The sequence below is a fragment of the Saccopteryx bilineata genome, chromosome 1 (genome assembly GCF_036850765.1).
Source record: "Saccopteryx bilineata isolate mSacBil1 chromosome 1, mSacBil1_pri_phased_curated, whole genome shotgun sequence".
In the NCBI taxonomy this organism is placed as follows: domain Eukaryota; kingdom Metazoa; phylum Chordata; class Mammalia; order Chiroptera; family Emballonuridae; genus Saccopteryx; species Saccopteryx bilineata.
In genome coordinates, this window is record NC_089490.1 from 168,673,942 (window position 1) to 168,692,040 (window position 18,099).

The window sequence follows — 18,099 nt, forward strand, 5'->3', positions numbered from 1 at the left end:
AAGCTGCAGCTTTAATCAGGCTTAATGTCTGATTCCATTTGTTCCCGTCTTTTATTAATAACTAGCTGCTGATGCTAACGGTATCTTTTAACCCTATATAAGTACTGCGCGCACACCGATTGTGCGACTGGAGCTCCTCTTTTAATCCTAATAAATAAATGTTGAGGAAAATCTGACATCATAATTAAAAGGTAATTCTGTAATCTGGAATAAAACAAAATACATCATTAACAACTTTGCTCAGCTTTTCTCTTAAATAATAACAAGTTATTTATTTTAAAACTTAATAACTGGAGACAAAAATTTTCTACATGATAATGAATTGAGGGAAAGAGGCACAACTGTTTTGATCAGCATAATCTGTATCTAAAATAGTACCTGTTAGATAGTAGTTACTTGATTATGATAGAAAAGGTACTATGGAAAAAGTGATAGCGTTGTTACAAAGAACACATTTCTGAAAAGGCATTTATCCCAGTTATAGTCTAAATTTAGTGTTCTTACTTTTTCATTTTTCTTATGAAATACTTTTGGTAAATGGTTAATGGCATGCTGCTTTTTGATAGACTTATATAGATCTCTGTTACAAAATAATTAGAGAAAATGACCTCATACTGAACCATGAACATTAACCATGGCACAAATGATACTCAATATAAAAGGGGAAAAAAGGCAATTAGAAATACCCAGTGGTATATGAAAAAAGAAGCACAAGTGGGTTATTTGGTAAACTTAAAGTTGGCCTGTTCCTTTTCTGGTCAGTTATTGTGGCCATTCAGGGATGAAATGGGACTTTACCTCACTTTTATTATTTAGATACAATATTGCCATAGAAATAACCTTCACGAATAAGTTATAGTGATAAAGTAGATGATTGCCCAGACTTTGGAAAAATATTAGGGAAATTTCTCCTCTAGTTATTTGTTTAAAAATATTTACTGAACACTTATCACGGGCCAGGTACTTTTCCAGTGTGGGGCTAGAGTGGTGAATGGAGCTGGGATCTGGTGCAGGACAAGTAAACAAACAATATTACTTGAGATAGCCATTCATGTTATGAAGAGAAATACAGTAGAATAGGGAGAGCCATAATGATGGTAGGGGTGGATATTTTGGAGATGGTAAGCCAGAAGTTTCTCTTTAATATTTGAGCAGAGAACTGAATAAACCAGGTAAAAGACTGTTCGGGAAAGAATATTATGTACCCAGCAAAGAGTGAATGGTATGATGGCCCTGAGCTGGGAATGTGCTGGATGTGCTTGTGACCAAGTAAGAATACCAGTGGGTTTAATTGGAGTTCCAAGTTCAAAGTCTATGGCATTTTAGAGAAATGCTATTTTGTGAGGTAATTGTTTTATTCTCTTTCTAGGTGGTGACAGCTACCGGGACACTTGCTTTAGGCATCAATATGCCCTGTAAATCTGTGGTTTTTGCTCAAAACTCAATCTATCTTGATGCTTTAAATTACAGACAGGTATTGTAATATGCATAAATTCTCTGTTGCACTACTAAAATATGACTATAATAAAAATTGTATTTAGTTTACAAATATACTGCAATTTATGGACTGGCACACCTTGACATTTATTTGTGCCTGACTGTCATTTTCAGATGTGGTATAAAGTAAAGCTCATGAGTTTGGGATTACATAACTATCACTAACTAGATATGTGACCTCAGCTGAGACATGCAAACTGCCTGGTCATTTTAGCCTTTAGGATAGGAATGATAATTATTATTCTATAGCATTTACAAGAATTAAATGAAGTGATTTTAGGGAAGACACACATAGAAGGTGCTCCATAAGCATTTACTCGTTCATCTCTTGTGTATGTGACTTTGGGCCATGGCGTTATCTTTAATACATCTCTCTTCTTTGCTGCTGACCCACAATCTATTACCAAGCCTCTTGTACTGATGTCCTGCAGTGGTATTTAATTTTTGCCTTGCAGTATTTTTCCACTCTTTCATCAGACATTCTTGACTTTGTACGATTAGAGCAGTTTTCCTGAATTTTATTTCTCCTTACTCTGTCCTGCATGTAGAGTTTGGTGTCACATGATTTACCTGCTCAGGAACATTGGATGATAATTTTTGCTGGAAGCATCAAATTTAGGTATCAGCCAACATTCCAGTTTTTATCAAAGTGCCTCCCCTTTCTCACTCTACTCTTCTTATTTCTTTGTAACCCTTGTTCCTTATTTCCCACCACTGTAGCAACCCCTGTCCTTTTCACTTTTCCTCCTGCTTCTGCTCCAGGTACTCTCCTCACTTATCGACTTTGGGAGTCTCATCAGGTAATGAACTTGGGAGTCAAAATGTCAGGTTTGAATCCTGAATCTCCCCGGCAACTTTCTGATTGTTTGACTGTGAGCAAATTTCTTATATATCCCCCATGTCCCACTGGAGACAATGATTAGATTTACCTCATCTAGTCATGGGATTTCTATTAAAAAGTTTCAAGGACTTAGCACACTCAAAGCACGTAATAACTCAGAATTAATATAAACTTCTTAGAGAGTTGGTTCTTGCTTCTTATGAGTACTGTTTCTAAATTTTATTTAATTTATGAATTCCCTCAATTTGTGCATGATTTTTGTGGCGATTTGTAACTCAGCATACTTGTGTGTGAGATGCAGTGAGAGAGAAAGGAACGAGGGAGGGGGAGATGTAATAAGTTAAGCTGTAAGTAGACTTGAAATCAGGTCTTAATCTTCTTGGTTTTTTGGGGTATTTTTTTTTTTTTTTTTTACAGAGACAGAGAGAGAGAGAGTCAGAGAGTGGGATAGACAGGAACAGACAGACAGGAATGGAGAGATGAGAAGCATCAATCATTAGTTTCTCATTGCACATTGCGACACCTTAGTTGTTCATTGATTGCTATCTCATAAGTGCCTTGACCGCGAGCCTTCAGCAGACCGAGTAACCCCTTGCTGGAGCCAGCGACCTTGGGTCCAAGCTGGTGAGCTTTGCTCAAACCAGATAAGCCCGCGCTCAAGCTGGCGACCTCAGGGTCTTGAACCTGGGTCCTTCCGCATCCCAGTCTGATGCTCCATCCACTGCACCACCGCCTGGTCAGGCCTTCCTGTTTATCTTCTATGTAATCCTATACATAATACCAGCACAATTTTTGTCATGAAATATGTACATAATAATGATAGATATCTCATTTTCAGCTCTGTCTCAGCCATGGTAAATTTCATAAGGGCTACATAGTTGGATTTTAGTTTCAGTTATTTAGTGATGGGGCACAGACACAATTTACTTTTTCTAACCCTATGTAAAGGCTTAATTCTTAATGTGATGTTAAAAGTTATTTAGGTAAATTTTACATCGTTATTCTATTCTGTTTCCAGATGTCTGGACGTGCTGGAAGAAGAGGTCAGGACTTGCTGGGAGATGTATATTTCTTTGATATTCCATTGCCCAAAGTAGAAAAACTCATAAAATCCAATGTTCCTGAGCTGAGAGGACAGTTCCCCTTCAGCATAAGCCTCATTCTGCGACTCATGCTTCTGGCTTCGAAGGGCGATGACCCAGGGGACGCCAAGGCAAAGGTAGTGTGTGTGTGTGTGTGTGTGTGTGTGTGTGTGACATTTTCTAAGGTAGAGTATTTATTACTGGCCTGGCTGTGGTCAGGTCTTCTGTTCTTTTAGAAATCTGTAGCAACAACTTTCAGTTTCAGCAGTCTTTGTAAAGTCTTTTTTTTGTTTGTTTTTTTGTTAACAAGTTCAATTTTATTAATTTTAATGGGGTGACATTGATAAATCAGAGTATATATATTCAGAGAAAACATCTCCAGATTATTTTGACATTTGATTATGCTGTATACCCCTCACCCAAAGTCAAATTGTATTCTATCACCTTCTATCTGGTTTTCTTTGTGCCCTTCCCCTCCCCCCAGCCCCTCTCTAAGAGAGGAGAATAATATTAATAATTAGTTTTGTTGGTCTCCTCTGTCAATCATAGAATTTGTGGCTGGGTAGGTATTTGGAATCACCCAGGATTATGGTTTTCGTATGTGACAGGCATTGCCCTATTGTAGTAAAGGGTGCTGGCGATGGGTTTAAAATGATCTGGGTTAGATTGCTATTTCCACCATTAGGAACAATTGTTTTTATAAACAATTTTTAATTGTCTATATTGTTTTAATTGTTGTAAAATAAAAGATAGTTTGTTTGTTTTTTTATAAAATGTAACCTAAGTTTATCAAGTCATACTTGGCTAATGTAGAAGGCTGAAAGAAGGGAACAACACCCATACCAAGCTTCATTATTTCAAGCTTATGTAGCTTCTCTGGACTGGAAGTTCATCTCCTACTTTTGCCAGTCTTACTGACCCCATGATCATGTGGATGTCAATTTATCACTGCAAACTACAAAATACATTGCTAACAGGGTATTTAAATATCTTAATGAGACTTTAATTATGTGGTCTACATCCTTAAGTTTACAGTGAACCCCCATGAGTTGCTTACCCTTATATGAACTATCCTGCTATTTTCTGTCTGTTGCCATCAATGACTAATTGTAGAGCAGGAGAGAGAAGTTGTAGAACAGGGCATCTCTGATACTCTCAAAAATTATCAACTCAAAGTAAAGCTGATAAACAGTACACCCCTTCTTTATTTCCTTCTTTTCTTTCTTCTCCCATCCTCCCTCTCTTCCTTCAACCTAGTCCACTGGCCTTATAATGAGTAGCAGTTCTCCCTAGGTTCTGTAAACTTCACTCCCAAAGGCTTAAATTTTGATGATCTTGGGGAGTTTTCTTTGTATTGGAACCTCATAGACATTTTAGTGGACAGTTGTAAGATAACTTAACTGCTACCTTAGTGCCATCTGACACTGGAAACCCAGCAATATTATTAATTTATTTTAATCCACCCAATTCCATTATTTTTGTACCAATACTTCAGAACATGGAGTCATACAGTATCTTATTTTCTTCCAGAACTAGCCAAGAGCTATAAACTTTTAATCTCAATTTGCATTTATTACCAGATTATTTGGCATTATCTCTCATTTATGATATTCTGTTTTATACATTCTGTTTGTTAGAAGAAGGATCTGCCATGTAAGAATATGGTGAACAAGTAATATGAAATCTATTGAATCTTATTTTGTGTGATGGTCAGTCAGAGGAGAGACTCAGAAAAACAAAGTATTATTCTCATAGGTCCTAGAGACAGGAGACACAGCATGCTACACAGGGTGAGTGCCGAAGATGCCAGTGTGGTCAGGAGGCAGAAGACAGGTGCAGGGAGAAAGTTCAGGTCACTGCCTTTATATGAGTTTCCACAGGAAAAGCAAGACAGATAAAAGTAAACAGTTTAGTATTTTCTAATTTCAATAAATCCAGAAGGCTTTGGGCTATATGACTGGTCTCTAGCTGATGTGTATCTGGCTCTAGGGTGATTTAGGGCAAGAGAAATATTGGCTTGGTGTATGCAAATTAAGTAAGGAAGTGTGTGTATATATATATATAGTTGGTGGTATAAACCTGGGATTGGTTGGTTTGCTTAGGATAGGCATGCTTTTAGTTCAGTTGTCATCTTTATGTAGCTAACCCTGGGAGGGGTAGTTTCACCCCAGCCAGAATGTGTGTGTGTGTGTGTGTGTGTGTGTATGTGTGCTTAAAGATGTTAAAACATCATAATATACAGAAAAAAACTTAAATTACTATAAACCCATATTATCACAAATGTATTTTGTGTCACTAACATGGTGTGACTTCAAGTATTCTTCTTTAAAGGTGCTATCAGTGCTGAAGCATTCATTGCTGTCCTTTAAACAACCCAGGACCCTGGAGATGTTAAAACTTTACTTCTTGTTTTCTTTGCAGTTCCTGGTGAAAGAGGTATGATTGCATTTTGTCCGTTTGTCTTTTTGTGAAATAAGAGTGGTACTATCTCTATTTCTTATCATGTTGAACTTATTGTAGTCTTTAGGATGGTATGGGCAATTGTTAACATTGCTTATAATTGATATAATTATCAAAATTAGGCCAGGTAATGATTATAAATTTCTCTATTGGCAAAAAAAATATCTCTATTGGCATTAATTACTATTTTAAGCTGGCACTTACTATTAATATATTACTTACTAATGAATGTATATGGTGTGTTGAAACAAAATAATCAATTATTTTTGTTCTTTAGGGCTATATTGATCAAAACGGAAATCCGATGGGGTTTGCTGGGCTTATGTCCCATTTGCATTACCACGAGCCTTCTAATCTTGTTTTTGTCAGTTTTCTTGTAAGCGGCCTTTTTCATAATCTCTGTCAGCCAATCCAGAAAGGTAAGCTAAAATTAACAGCAGAGTATATAATGAAGTTAGCACTTCAGAAATATTTTTCTATAAAGAAAATATAAGGTAATAGTCAGATAATGTAGAATACCAAATTAGATAAACTTTTATATACCTATGAACATGAATTATAGAAGAGACAGCTATGTTTTCTGATACCTATTTTAAAATGTCAATTTATTAACTTCATGATTCCTGAACTCCAAGATTCAGAATATATTAAATAATGTATTTTAATAAATATTTTAAAATTAATTTAATATATGCTCATCATAGAAAAAGGAAGGAAGTATGTTAAAAATAATCTTTTTTCTTTGAATATAATTGCATACTCTATTTAATTAGCAAATACTATATTAATTGTATAATCTTGAGTCTTGTTTTTCCCCTAAATATGTTTTGCCAATATTATGTAAATTTTTAATAAATTTATTTGCAATGCCCATGTAATATTACATTTAGCACACTTATTCATTTTCATAATTAAATAGACTCCTTAAACAGTGTCTCTGACAGAAATGTTTTCCTCTTTGTACTTAAAGTTTTTAGAGTTCCTAATGCCTGGTGAAATCTGACTTTTAAAACATTACTTTATCTTCTATTATAAACTGTTAGGAATACTCTATTTTGCACAATAGTAGTAGTCACCGAGTTCTGAACATGCATTGTTTTGTGAAACAAGAATACTCTGGAAATTCTGTCCTCCTAAAAGCTTCATTAAAGGAGAAATAATTTCATGCAACAGGATGTGTAGTTTATTGCTCTGTGTATTTGTGGAGAGGGCAGTGTAAGTGGTTACAATTACGAAGATAGAAAATTTGGTAACTTTATAAGGCAGATGAGGTGGCAATCACTATTTCATAAGTGAGGAAAGTGAGGCACAGAGAAGTTAAATAAATTGCCATGGACACAAAATTTTAGTGTTACGTCCAAGGTTCGTATATACTTAGTATTCTGACTCTAGACCCCAAGTTATTAAATGGAACACCTTTCAAACCACTACATTATAATTATCATGTATTGTGATGGATAGAGAGTAACTCAGGTTGACCTACTTTCATATGAGTGACAGGAAGACAAGGCAGGGAAAGGTTATTTGTGGACTGCGTTTTGGAAAGCCTTGAGATTGAATTGTGTTTATGATACAATGAGATGCAATTGGAGATTTTTGAATAGGTAAGAGATGTAATCAGAAAATGCTTCAATTAAACTGATCATAGACTGAAGAGGGGAGAATCCAGGCAAGGAGGTAAGGCAATTTGTGGTTGCAATAACTAAGTTCTTAAGTAGAGTGGGAATAGCAGGAATAAAAGAGAAGGCACAGATGTGAAAATGCCAGCAGATCCAGCTGTTCCTTAGTTGCTCTACTTTTCAAAAAGTTTTAGAGTACATGAAATGAAAGGCAAAGTAATATTTAATTTAAACATTAAAAATGAGACTAACATACTTCTTTACTTTTGTTAACCGAATACTTTGCTTTATGTAGGCTCAAAGTATTTTTCTCAAGATGTTATGGAAAAGCTTGTGTTAGTGTTGGCAAATTTGTTTGGAAGAAAATATATACCAGCAAAGTTCCAAGATGCTACTGTCAAATTTTATCAATCAAAGGTAAAATTTATGATTCTGACAACTCCAAATAATTAAGATCAATAAATCCTACCAGAAATGATTCTACAGCAGTGGAACTTTATTAAACATAGGATTCATTTGTTTTATATACTAATAATTTGTTCTTTCTGTAATCATTGATATATTTAATCTAGAATTCATAAATTACCCCTTAAAATCTATTGAAAGATTAAATGACTTAAAGAAAAAAATGTTGTTCATGATTTCTATTTGAAAGTATCAAATTATAACATTCAGTGGCTAAAGAAAACTGTAGATAATTATACATTAAATTAATTAATAATTCTCACAATTGAATCTACAGTTCTCTTAGGATTTTTTTTTTTTACTTTAAGGTAGGGTTGTGGACAGGAAGTATATGTTTTGAGCTATAATATTCTTACTGAAAAAACTTTAGAATAGTCAATAAGAAATCCTCTCTTGACTCACATAGACAAAAAGCAGGAAAAACCCTTTTACAATTTTATTTGCAACATTTCCTTTGATCATGATTTCCTATCACTAAATCAACAAAAAGTACTATTGCTAATGTACTCTATTAGAATCTGAGAAAGTAGAATAGACTGGTTATACCAGAAAATCTTTGTAAAAGGTGATGAGGATTAAAAAGAGAAGATATCCTCTATATTATCTAACCCCCAAGGTCAAATTACAAATCTGAGCACTGAATGTTCTCTAGACCAGCTAACACAACTTTAGGCATTGACCTATATTGTTGCATTTTTTTCTTTTCTTTTCTTTCCTTTATTTATTTTTAAATTTTTTTATTAATTTTAATGGGGTGACATTGATCAATCAGAATACATAGGTTCAGAGAAAACATCTCCAGGTTATTTTGATTATGTTGCATACCCATCACCCAAAGTCAAATTGTCTTCTGTCACCCTCTATCTGGTTTTCTTTGTGCTCTTCCCTTCCCCCCCTCCCCCCACTCCCCATAACCACCACACTCTTATTAATGTTCCTGAGTCACATTTTTATGTCCCACCTATGTATGGAATCATATAGTTCTTAGTTTTTTCTGATTTACTTATTTCACTCAGTATGTTATCAAGGTCCATCCATGTTGTTGTAAATTATCCAATATCATCATTTCTTATGGCTGAGTACTATTCCATAGTATATATGTACCACATCTTCTTTATCCAATCATCCATTGAAGGGATTTTTGGTTGTTTCCATGTCTTGGCCACTGTGAACAATGCTGCAATGAACATGGGGTTGCATGTGTCTTCACATACCAGTGTTTTTTAGTTTTGGGGGTATATCCCCAGTAGAGGGATTACTGGGTTATATGGTAGTTCTATATTTAATTTTTTGAGGAACTACCATACTTTCTTACATAATGGTTGTACTACTTTACATTCCCACCAACAGTGAATGAGGGTTCCTTTTTATCCACAGCCTCTCCAACATTTGCTATTACCTGTCTTGTTGCTAATAGCTAATCTAACAGGTGTAAGGTGGTATCTCATTGTAGTTTTGATTTGCATTTCTCTAATAGCTAATAAAGATGAGTAACTTTTTATATATCTGTTGGCCATTTGTATTTCTTCCTGGGAGAAGTGTCTGTTCATGTCCTCTTCCCATTTTTTTATTAGATTGTTTGCTTGTTTGTTGTTGAGTTTTATGAGTTCTTTGTATATTTTGGATATTAGGCCCCTATCTGAGCTGTTGTTTGAAAATATCATCTCCCATTTAGTTGGCTGTCTGTTTTGTTGTCAGTTTCTCTTGCTGAGCAAAAGCTTCTTAGTCTGATGTGGTCCCATTCATTTATCTTTGCCTTCACTTCTCTTGCCTTTGAAGTCAAATTCATAAAATGCTCTTTTATAACCAAGGTTTTATAAGGTCCATGTGTTTAGTACCTATGTCTTCTTCTATGTAATTTATTGTTTTAGGTCTTATATTTAGGTCTTTGGTCTATTTTAAATTAATTTTAGTACAAGGGGACAAACTGTAGTCGAGTTTCATTCTTTTGTATGTGGCTTTCCAGTTTTCCCAGCGCCATTTGTTGAAGAGGCTTTCTTTTCTCCATTGTGTGTTGTTGGCCCCTTTATCGAAAATTATTAGACCATATATGTGTGGTTTTATTTCTGGGTTTTCTATTCTGTTCCATTGGTCTGAGTGTCTATTTTTCTGCCAATACCATGCTGTTTTGATTATCATGGCTCTATAATATAATTTAAAGTCAGGTAGTGTACACCCCAGCTTCGTTCTTTTTCTTTAGGATTGCTTTGGCTATTCGGGGTTTTTTATAGTTCCATATAAACCTGATGATTTTTTGTTCCATTTCTTTAAAAAAAGACATTGGAATTTTGATGGGAATTGCATTAAATTTGTATATCGCTTTGGGTAATATAGTTATTTTGACTATATTTATTCTTCCTATCCAAGAACATGGAATATTTTTTCATTTCATTATATCTTTTTCGATTTCCCTTAACAATGCTTTGTAGTTTTCATTATATAGGTCCTTTACATTCTTTGCTATGTTTATTCCTATGTATTTTATTTTTTTAGTTGCAACCATGAAGGGGATTATTTTTTTGAGCTTGTTTTCTGATGTTTCATTGTTGGCATATAGGAAGGCAATGGACTTTTGTATATTAATTTTGTATCCTGCGACCTTACTGTATTGGTTTATTGTTTCTAGTCGCATTTTAAAATCACATGTACATTCTTGAGCTATTATTTATTTTTTTAAAATAAATTTATATTAAATTTATAAAAGAAAATCTCAGCCATGGCCAGGTAACTCAGTTGGTTAGAGCATCATCCAATACACCAAGGTTGAGAATTTGATCCCCAGTCAAGGTACATACAAGAAAGAACCAATGAATGCATGGAAAAATTAAAGAACAAATCAATGTCACCAAAAGAATTTATCTATTCTGAAAATGGCTTGAAAATTGTACTTAGCAGATTCAGAGAGCCGCCCCTATGAGATAAAACAAACAAAACATATACCCACAAAAAACAAAACAAATAACCAATAAAGCTGTTAGTGATCATATGAAACTGGAGAAACAAAACTAGAAATTGGGAGACTTAGAGAGTTTTAATCACAGGACATTTACTGGGTACCAGGTCTACTGAGGCACTACACCAAATTTCTTGTAGTCTTATGACATTTGTTAAGTGAAAACCCATTGGAGGGAAGGGTCTGCATTTATTTAGTGTTATATTCTTTCTCAAAACATTTTTGAAGCCATTTAGAGCTGCAAGATATAAAAGTAAATTAGGACATAGATGGAATTTTTACAGTCTCTTAGGGCTAAGAAGACTGAGACCCACCACCTTCATACTAAAATTTTAAGAGGATCATGAGGTAAAAACAGAGATAAATCAGATATAGATTGAAATTTATTAAAACTGGAGAACAGATAAACACCCTTCAATCTATACTTGGACTGAAATGATTCCATCTTCACTCTCTTGATCAAACAGAAAAGTGGGGGAATTCATTCTGGTGGGGCAAAACATCATTTAATCTTTAGTGTCCTGTTATAAGCATTTTCTGGTGCAAAAACCCCAAAATTCCCAAACTAAAAAAAATGAGTAACAAGAATATATGACCAATTTAGTAGGAAGCAAAGCAGGCAATAATAGTAGACAAACAGGTGATCCAAGTCCTGGAGTTAAGATGAAAAGACTAAGTATGCTTAATATGCTCAAGAAAATAGGGGAAGAAGTAGAATACAGTGGTAAAAGGATGGAGGATTTCACCAAATAATTAATGGTCATCCCATAATTAAAAAATGTAATACCTGATCAGAATATACAGATCAGACGTTAGAATCAGTGAGTTGACAGATAGCTCAATAAAAAGTATCCAAACTGTAGTCCAGGGAAAAGAAAATGAAAATAAGAGATTAATTTGGAAAGTGTTGACATCATAACAGTGTTAATTCTTCCAAGCCATAAACATGGCATGTCTTTCCATTGTCATATCTGCTATAATTTCTTTCATCAGTGTTTTATGCTTTTTAGTGTAGAGATGTTTCACCTCCTTGGTTGAAGTTTATTCCTAAGTATTTCATTCTTTTTGGTGATACTGTGAATGAGATTGCCTTAATTTCCTTTCCAGATACTGAGTGTATAAAAACACTACTGAGTTTTTAATGTTGATATTGTATCCTGAAACTGCTGATTTTGTTTGTTAGTTCCAATAGTGTAATGTGGTAGAATAATTAACAAAATATTAGCAAAATAAATTCAGTGAGGTTTTAAAAACCCTACACTCAAGTGTGTTTTATCCTAGGATGCTAGTGTATTTTGTATTGTTGCTTGCTCTCCAAACGTGTCACTAGATTTTTTTGAACTCCTACTTTCAAGTCGAATGTCATTTGAAGGCAGGCTTCCATTTAAAAGGTAGTTTTGATTAAGGAATTTGAAAACCCATTTCCCATTTTTAAGAGTAAAGATTTTGGTTTTGACAAATGCAAAAAGAAACAAAAATGAATTTTACCTTAACTTCAAAGATGAAGGAACAAAATGGTTATGTACATAGATATTGTATTCCCATGTATAAGATGCACCCTCTTCAAAAAATGTGGGGTCTAAAAACTGGGTGCGTCTTATACAGTGGTTGTAGATTTTTTTACTTTGCATTTCCCGCTTTTTCGCCCAGAGAGGAGATGTATGAATTTTATGATGAATGAAACTTGAGTTCAAAACTTTATGTAATACATTTTTTCCCCAAATTTTGGGCCCCCAAATTAAGGGGTGTCTTATACATGAGAGCATCTTATACATGGGGAAATGTGGATAACTGTAGAATTATATTGCAATATTCGTTGCCTTTCTTTCAAAATTTCAGTTTTCAAGGAAAGTATATAAATCTCTCTGAAAAATATTTGGCCATGTGATATTCTTCATGATCTCCTCGATGGTTTAGGTGTTCCTTGAGGATCTCCCTGAGGATTTCAATGATGCTTTAAATGAGTATAACATGAAAGTTACAGAGGACTTTGCCTCCTTCTTACTAATTGTTTCCAAATTGGCTGATATGAAACAGGAATATCAACTCCCATTGTCAAAAATAAGTAAGTATATATTATCTTCATTGTGGAACAATTTAAAAAATAAATAATCTTGCCTAATTTTATCCCAGAAGAAGGACAAAGCCCTGAAAATATCCATCTGCCTGAGAATAGGGGATTCTCTCTGCTTTTCAAAGAAAAAAACTGATTATTAGAAGTTAAAAGGGCAATGAGGAAGGGATCTGACTGGAATCCTTTAAAAACCATCATGATTAAAGTTAGCCTTTGAGTCACTCTTGAAAAATGGAGTAAGGACATATCTGAGATGAAGAGAACCTAGAGACTGTTCTGTCATTTCTTTTCTTGAGAGGAAAAATGCACAGTGTTCATAACATTGACTCTGGGCAGATACCTGTGTCCCCACTTTGCCTACTTATTGGCAGTGAGACATTGACAAATGACTCCATATTCATGCCTCAATTTGCTCAACGGATGTATGAGAAAAAGAATACCATTGTTTACTTAGTTTGAGTGAGGTTTAAATAATTAAGTTAATATATGTGACTACCTTAAAACTGTACCTAGCACATAGACACACTGTTAGTCTTTACAGTTGTTTTCCACAAGCTAATGGATGGAACTTGTGCAAGGGGAAATAAAGAGGAAAAATGTTACTGGGATAAAGAGAATGGGTTGATAGAGAGTAGTCGTTTCCTGGTTACATTGCCTCCTAACGTCCTCAATTGAAGAAGGTCAAGGAGGTGGAGCTTGTCACTTCCTGGGCCTTATTAAAGTAGGAAGCACATGGGAGAGCGTAGATAATAACTGTAGAGCACTGTGAGCCTCCCAGAGGAGGCAATACAGGAATATGTGCATATCTTGCTTCCATTTTGAATGCATAATCTGGTGCTTTGTAAGAGTAGGAATGGGAAAAAATATCTCTTCTCCTATGCCATCTGCAAACCTATTGATAGTGGCTACTTAGTTAACCCTGTCTAGAAGGATTCTGAGGCCAAGTTTAAGTTTGATGGGATAAAGTATTAAAGTAATAATTTTGTGTTACAAGAGCATACAGTTGAAATTTAGTCTTTTATTACCTGTTGATTAATGCAACTAAAATATAAAACAAAATTTTATAATATTGACAATAATATTAATAGTTAACATGTACTGAATATATTCTGTGCCAAGATATATACACTGTTTACTTTATGTGATATATCTTACTTAATCTTCATTATGACGTAGGTCCTGGAAAGTTGCATGTCTAGAGAAGGTATATAAGGCTTGATAATTGGGCTAAATTTAAAAACAAATCTATCCTAACCTATTATGACCAGGTTTCACAGGTCAAGAATGTAAAGACTCTGAACTTGTGTCTCACTTGATGAGCTGTAAGGAGAGAAGAGTAGCTATTTCTCCATTTGTTTGTCTCTCCGGGAACTCTGATAGAGATTTGCTTCAACCAAGAACTCTAAACCATGTAAGTAGAAAATGGGGTTTATAAATATAAGGTATTTAAGAAAAAAATGGATTTGTACTTTCAGGCAGCTTAGAAAGGATTTTAGATTTTCCAAAGTGAAGAAAAGAAAAAAGAAATTCCAGGTGTATCCACCGAACTATCCAGGAGATGGTGCTCTTGGGCCAATATAATTTCAGTTTCTCAGTATTGGCCTGAGGGACCCTGCTCCACTGTATATAACCTTCAGGACTGCCACTTTTCTTCCAGATTTGATGACTCTAGTGGACATTGACACTAGTTTGCGGGGATAAAAGCACATAAAACTATCTTTGTTAATCTCATTTATATTCTGGATCACTGATGTCCATAGTGGAGTACAAGAACTTGATACACTTAGAATATGTTGAATAACTCATTTGAAAGTTGGAATAAACTTGTAGGAATTTAATTTATATTTTAGTACAAAATTTGAGAAAGAAAATACTTTATTACATTCAATATTATGAAATGACATAGGCATCTCAACACCATTCAACTCCAAAATTAGTAGTCCTCTCTCATGTAAAATAGTGCAGTGTCATTTAAAATAATTTTTGGGGGGGAGGGTTTAGGGGGGATAAATAATGATGAAAGGAGACTTGATTTGGGGTGGAGAGCACACAATAAAATATACAGATATGTTGTAAATTGGGCACATGAAACCTGTGTAACTATGTTACCCAGTGTCACCTGAATAAATTCAATAAAAAGAAAAAGATAATAAAAACTATAAAGATCCTCATGCATTTTAAATGGACAACTAAATTTTTCTCATACATTTAAAAAAAATTTAATGATATACTTTCCAGCTGCTGATAAATATTTATATGTTAAAATAAAACCATTGCATGTTTAAATGTATAAAGTGGAATATAAATCCAAAGTGTTTAATACCCATAATTTTCAAATTAAAAGCAAGTCAATAAAATTTTTAATGATTTAAAATTTGGTATAGTTATTTTTCTCTCGCATTTAAATTCTACATTTCTTTACATAATTTTGCCATAATGTAATTACCTTAATAAAGTCACCGTACCTATCATATTTCTTAGCTTAAATAGTATGCAATTCCAAATTTAATGGTTATTACCTGTTGACAACAGAAACTTAAATATAGTACAAATTATGAAGAGTAACTACTGTAAGTAAATTATTGTATTGAAAATGTATGTATTGAGATGAATTAAGCTATTTCTTTTTAATTAGTACAGATAACTATGAATGAATATTTACTTATTTGCAGTATGAGACAGGGTTCCAGCATCAAATTTTAACTTGAATTCTAAGAAAACTTACTTAAATAGATGCTACTTATCTATTTAAGTAAGTTTTCTTAGAATTCAAGTTAAATAACAATACACAATTCTTCTAAAACTTTCTGAGTTGTTATTTCCAAATCACCTTACAATCTGTCATCAAAATATCATAGTATATTTTAATGTCCTCTTAATTAATAACCTAATTAGATTCATTTTCAGTTTTGTTGACTTCAAATAACTTGAACATATCTAATTTTTAAAAGTTTTTTTTTTAACTTAGTCCTTAAAGTCATTCACTTTCTCCATAGGAAAGCAAATTTGTCATTTGTTACTGCTCTGTACATTTGAAAACCCTGAGAAAATGTACCATAGTAAGTTCGGGAGGCTATTTGTTTTATATGATGAGATAACGCATTTTTGAAAGAGGCAAGAAGGAAATTTTTTAAAATATTATTTTTAGAGGGGGGTAGAGAGAGAGAGAAAGAGAGAGAAGGGAGAGCAGGAAGCATCAACCCCCTGATGTGCCTTGAACCAACAAGCCTGGGGTTCAAAACAGTGACCACAGTGTTTCAGGTGATGCTTTATCCATTGAACTACCACAGGTCAGGCCAAGAAGGAATTTTTTTTATATATATACTGATAAGGAACATAATTTAAAAGCAATTTGGAGGGCAGTTGTTGGGGGTTGGACAAAAAGGTGACAGTATTAAAAAGTACAAATGGCTATTTAGAAAATAGTCATATGACTATTTCCAAAATACACTTGATGGTAACATTCCCTTTGCCTCACTTTTTACTTTTTCCTAGTGTAAGTTATAATCTCTTAAAAAATAGTTTGCTTTATTGTTTCTTATATTTTAGTGTAAGACTAAGTATGCATGCATACTTTTTTTTTTTCTTTTTACAGAGAGAGAGGGGTAGATAGGGACAGACAGACAGGAAGGGAGAGAGATGAGAAGCATCAATCATCAGTTTTTTTGTTTGTTTGTGTTTGTGGTGTTTTTTTTTTACAGAGACAGAGAGTGAGTCAGAGAGAAGGATAGACAGGGACAGACAGACAGGAACGGAGAGAGATGAGAAGCATCAATCATTAGTTTTTCATTGTGCGCTACAACACCTTAGTTGTTCATTGATTGCTTTCTCATATGTGCCTTGACCGCGGGCCTTCAGCAGACCAAGTAACCCCTTGCTGGAGCCAGCGATCTTGAGTTCAGCTGGTGAGCTTTTGCTCAAACCAGATGAGCCCGTGCTCAAGCTGGCGACCTCGGGGTCTCGAACCTGGGTCCTCCGCATCCCAGTCTGATGCTCTATCCACTGCACCACTGCCTGGTCAGGCCATGCATACATATTTTAATGACATATAGATAAGCAATAAGGCATAAAAACTAATAAGAACACCCTTGTGTTCCTCTATTTCATTCCCTTTGCTTTTCTCTTTCTCCATATCAACTGTCTTAAACTTTGTGTTTTTATTTCCCTAAAAATGTCAGATTCTAAAATCACATTTTATTTTTGCTGCTTTTGAATTTTATAAAGAAACGAAGGAATACTTACTGTGGTCTCCTAGATGTTGCTTTAAAAAAAAACAAAAAACAACCCAACACTTATGCCTATAATATTCATTCAGATTGTGAAATGAAGCTCTATTTTATTTTTACTATTTTATGATATTTCATAATGTGAAAGTAAAATAACCTGTTGATCTATTTTCCTGTAAATAAGTGTTGGGATTTGTTTTTAGTCTTTATTATTCATAGGGTTGCTAAGAACATCCGATAAACAGGTGCAATGGTTTTCATTGAGTATAAATTTTCTGGATTTTCAGGGCCAAAACAATTTCCTGGATCATGATGAAATAAAAATATTCTAAGAAATGTTAATAATAGAAACTTTTCAAGTTACTACCAAGTCATTTTAGCATGAAGTTATACCAATTTACACTCTCACTAGCAATGCACTAGAGTTCCTATTGAGCCCACAAAGTATAGTTTAAAAAAAAAAGAGCCAACATGGAAAACTATCAATTTTTTTCTTTCTTTTCTTATTTTTCTTCTTTTCTTTTCTCTTGCTTCCTACCCTTTCTTTTATTCTGGTAATTGGATTATAAAATTTGTAAGTGTTGTTCAGTTGAACTCTTCTGCTGAGACAAACAAGGTACAACTCCCTGATGTTGTGTTTATAAAGATATTTCTTGACTCTGGCCAGTTGGCTCAGTAGTAGAGCATCAGCCAGGCATGGGAAAATTTTGGGTTTGATTCCCAGTCAGGGCACACAGGAGAAGTGACCATCAGTTTCTCCACCCCCTTCCCTCACTCTCTTCCCCTTCTGCAGACATGGCTCCATAGTTCAAGCAAGTTGATCCCCTCTCCCCCGGAGCTGAGGATGGCTCTATGGCTTCCCCTCAGGTGCTAAAAATAGCT

The 18,099-nt window shown here is 34.3% G+C and overlaps 2 protein-coding genes across 5 annotated transcripts in view; one reads left to right on the forward strand and one right to left on the reverse strand.

The window, feature by feature from the left end:
• Positions 1 to 18,099, reverse strand: part of PALLD (palladin, cytoskeletal associated protein) — a 583,598-nt gene that overhangs the window by 538,349 nt on the left and 27,150 nt on the right. The window lies entirely within an intron of this gene.
• LOC136337723 (probable ATP-dependent RNA helicase DDX60) overlaps positions 1 to 18,099 on the forward strand; it is a 129,762-nt gene that overhangs the window by 105,385 nt on the left and 6,278 nt on the right. For all 4 annotated transcript variants that reach the window (XM_066279407.1, XM_066279416.1, XM_066279422.1 and 1 more), the window contains 7 exons: positions 1,370 to 1,474; positions 3,357 to 3,557; positions 5,752 to 5,856; positions 6,158 to 6,299; positions 7,795 to 7,916; positions 12,835 to 12,982; positions 14,260 to 14,402. In XM_066279407.1, coding sequence (XP_066135504.1) covers positions 1,370 to 1,474; positions 3,357 to 3,557; positions 5,752 to 5,856; positions 6,158 to 6,299; positions 7,795 to 7,916; positions 12,835 to 12,982; positions 14,260 to 14,402 — 966 coding nt within the window. The remainder of the gene's footprint in view (positions 1 to 1,369; positions 1,475 to 3,356; positions 3,558 to 5,751; positions 5,857 to 6,157; positions 6,300 to 7,794; positions 7,917 to 12,834; positions 12,983 to 14,259; positions 14,403 to 18,099) is intronic.